Source organism: Notolepis coatsorum (genome assembly GCF_963971535.1).
Source record: "Notolepis coatsorum genome assembly, chromosome: 16".
In the NCBI taxonomy this organism is placed as follows: domain Eukaryota; kingdom Metazoa; phylum Chordata; class Actinopteri; order Aulopiformes; family Paralepididae; genus Notolepis; species Notolepis coatsorum.
The window spans coordinates 75,882,664-75,886,340 of NC_140180.1; the positions used below are offsets into that span (position 1 = coordinate 75,882,664).

General features: G+C 43.1%; 1 protein-coding gene across 1 annotated transcript in view; it reads left to right on the forward strand.

Annotated features, from left to right (window-relative positions):
- Positions 1 to 263: 263 nt before the first annotated feature.
- The window catches only part of LOC311242296 (transcription factor COE1-A), a gene marked incomplete at its 3' end in the record, with an annotated part of 11,011 nt that continues 7,597 nt past the window's right edge, over positions 264 to 3,677 (forward strand). Inside the window, exons 1-3 of the mRNA XM_084331236.1 lie at positions 264 to 1,034; positions 1,970 to 2,126; positions 2,924 to 2,987. Of these exons, the coding sequence (XP_084187362.1) occupies positions 901 to 1,034; positions 1,970 to 2,126; positions 2,924 to 2,987 (355 nt within the window). The 5' untranslated portion in view covers positions 264 to 900. The remainder of the gene's footprint in view (positions 1,035 to 1,969; positions 2,127 to 2,923; positions 2,988 to 3,677) is intronic.

The window sequence follows — 3,677 nt, forward strand, 5'->3', positions numbered from 1 at the left end:
ACAGCTTCTGACTAAGTGGCCGGGGCGGGGCACAGTGTGGGACAAGGCGGGGACAGCAGGCAGGGCAGGCGGGCAGCGTGGTCGGGTTGGTGGAGGACAGCTGATTGTCCGTGTTAACCGTGTTTGGGGGCGTGCCTCTCCCCCTGTGTCCGCCCCGCCCCTCGCCTAGTTCGCCCGTGTGTTCTGCATCCCAGAGACGGTCCAAAGTGATTCCTCAGGGAAGCTAGAGAAGAGCGCAAATCACCCGAGCTGGAGTTGCGGGAGGAGCGGATCTATTGATACCCAGGACTTGCCTCTTTCTTCTTGCGCGTGATTTTCCGACTCATTTATCTGAGTAGAGAACATACTTTAGTAGCCTAAATTAAGAAAACGGAACGGAGGAGGAGGGAGGGGGGCAACGTGTTTCATCTCTTCATTTGCTTTCTCACTGTGGACTGTTTGTTCCACAAAAAAAAACTGACGCTTTGCCAACTGCTCCTTGATCCTGAGGGGGGACCGTCGCCAACTCCTCTCATCCTGCTCCCCTTTTATCGCTTCCAACGTTGCTCATCTTCATGTTTTACCCTATTTTCTTCTCGAATTGTTGACATGCGGTGCAGCTAAACCCTGGATGTCGACAAGCACCCCTTTTGCTCCCACATGCCGTCTCTCTTCTTTTTTTTTGCGCGTGTTTACTTTCACACAGAGAGCGAAACTAAACGCGAAGTGAAATAGACCTGCGACGCATCGATTCTCGCTCCTCTTTGACAGCGCGATCAAACATCAGGAGGAAGGGAGGCAGCCGAGAGAGAGAGAGAGAGAGAGAGGGAGAGAGAGGGAGAGAGAGAGAGAGAGAGGGGGAGAGAGAGAGAGAGAGAGAGAGAGAGAGAGAGAGAGATAGTGACGAGAAGGTGTGTTTTGATGTTTGGAATCCAGGAGAGCATCCAGAGGAGCGGGAGTGGTATGAAAGAGGAGCCCATGGTGGCCGGCATGAACGCAGTTCGGACCTGGATGCAGGGCGCCGGGGTGCTGGACGCCAACACAGCCGCCCAGAGGTGAGCCCTGCGCGGCGGCGTGACTCCGGGGCGTCGCGGAGACCCGTGGAGCGCAATAAGGAGCTCTTTTACGCGGAGCGCATCATGTCACTTGGGGCCACAGCGCTGCAGCTCCCAGAGGATACCGTTATGTGGGATAATAAACCGCCGGTCCCCGCTGGCTCTCATTGATATTAATAGGTCAACGTGACGAAAAATCTGATTTAAATGATTTTAACATCATTCTGGATGGAAATAATGACCCAGCGTTTGGTCACAATGTTACAGGGTTTTTTAATTTAGGCCGCTTTAACTTTGGTGTTAACTTTGAAAATGTGTTTTTTTTTACGTGTTTGAACTATTTTGTGTTTTATTATATCCTGTAGGCTACTTTTGATTAGCCCGTCAGCTTATACTTCAATAGTTTTATTTTTTGCTTTTCCTTGCTACGACCATATTGAAAAGTAAAGATATAGTCGCCTAGCTGTATACCTCTCATAGCCTATATGTTTATGTATATGCTTAATATTAATAGTTCATCTTTGAAATAGGTTATTGTATTTGAAGATGGTCAAGTTCAAGTTGAAAAATGCGGTGACATGTTGTATTATATAGGCCTGGTTAATATGCTAATGCCAGCTGAGCTATTGGGGACAATATGTTATAGATACATTGGACTTGTTAAAGGCTAACTATCGGTACTGATATTCCTGCTAGACCTATAACATTTCATCCTCACAACGTTATACATGTTATTAACGTGTACAAGTTGTTTCCCCGTGAGAATAAGGTTTTAATAGAATATGAACCTTTTTGGGAGTGCCAATGAAACGGGTAAACTGTAGTTTTAGATTCAGGAAAAGGCAACTCTAAAATTAGGCCTATTTTTCTTTGACAAATGAATTGCATCTTAACGAGGATCCAAACGATGCATGGGCTTGTGCTTGTGTCCGCAGCGGGGTGGGTCTCGCCCGGGCACACTTCGAGAAGCAGCCGCCCTCCAACCTTCGGAAGTCCAACTTCTTCCACTTCGTCCTGGCTCTCTACGACAGGCAGGGACAGCCCGTGGAAATAGAAAGAACCACCTTCATTGATTTTATAGAGAAAGATAAGGTGAGTTTAAACCAAAACCGTAATTGATTTAATATTTTCACAACACTATAGTCACAGTATATAGAAGAGTTTTTCTCTCTCTCCTTTCCCCCCAAATAAAATATCAACATCTATTTGGCCAAGACCATATTTAACATGGGCTCCTTTTTGCAGCCATACTGTCTTGAATATGGTTGAATGTTTTTACTCACAGCTAAATGCCACAGCTCTCTTATTCAGGGTAGCCTACATTATTGGCCTATTTATTATGCATACTTTTGACCCACGCCTCGGCTGCTCTAACATCCATTTACCGCCTTCTATAGCCAGGACAAATAACTAGAAATTCTAACAAAATTATGCAATGATTTATCGCTCTCAAAAAACGTATATGGATGATTATTTTAAAACGTATTTTTGTACAGCACCACAGAGACTCTAAATGATTTCATAGTTTCACGCAGGCACGTGTGGGCTAATGGAGTTGTGCACAGAGACACCTTTTGAATTAGATTTATTGGTGAATTTAAAATTAACAAGAGGTTGAAGATAGCTAGCTGCATACAGTAATATTCATTTATAGTCCTATAGCCCATCTATTGACGTTGCATTTATTTCCCTCTTTTTTCCCTTCTGTTTTTGCTTTGAGTCAAAACGCTTGACCCAAAATTATCTCCATTTTGAACATAGTAAAAAAAACAATAATAATAACGTATGCAGTTTTAGGCTATAGTGAGATCATGTCTCCCGTAGACACACAGCGAGTCCCTGGAGGAGACGGTCTGCAGTGACCGGGGCTGTTGGTTTAATTTTCACAGGAAACGACGGGGGAAAAGACCAACAATGGGATCCATTATAGGCTCCAGCTCCTCTACAGTAACGGTAAGTTTGCCTCCCATACACACGGAGAAATAACACCGCAGGAGTGTATGATCTGACACCCCAGGGGAACACACGCAGAAAAAGACAGAAAGTCGTGACCTAAACTGTGATTTATGAAGTCAGATAATGGAACTTAGATCTGCCAAGCTCCTCTTATTTCTGCAGCAAATGTATTATTTATGTGGCAAAGTTCTTAATAATTTTATTATTATTATTAGGCTATTATATAAAAACAATAACAATTATTACAATAGTAATAATATTAATTATAATAATTATTATTATAGTACCTTGCTTCTCGCATGAGGCTATAGTCTCTAACGTGTCTGCTTGGCCTACTTTGGTAGTTGGGGGCACACAGTGAACGCTGTGCTGAATAGCAACATAAACACAAATAATAACACGGAAACGAAAAAGCGCAGGGCAGCATTAACCGCCTAATTAAAAATGATTATTTTTGGTCGTATAGCAGCACTAATTGCAGATTTAATAGACTATTGATTAAAATTATTTTTAACAGAAACGTGTTTGTTTATCCGAGATTCTCTTTCACGTGTTTATTGGAAGATTTAGAGAAAGTAAAGCCTCATTTGATAGTATATAACAAACTTAAAAACCTACAGACAGCACAGATCCCTAAACGTCACGATTAGTATCCAGAGGACAGGACCAGTTTTGTTTGGCTTTTAT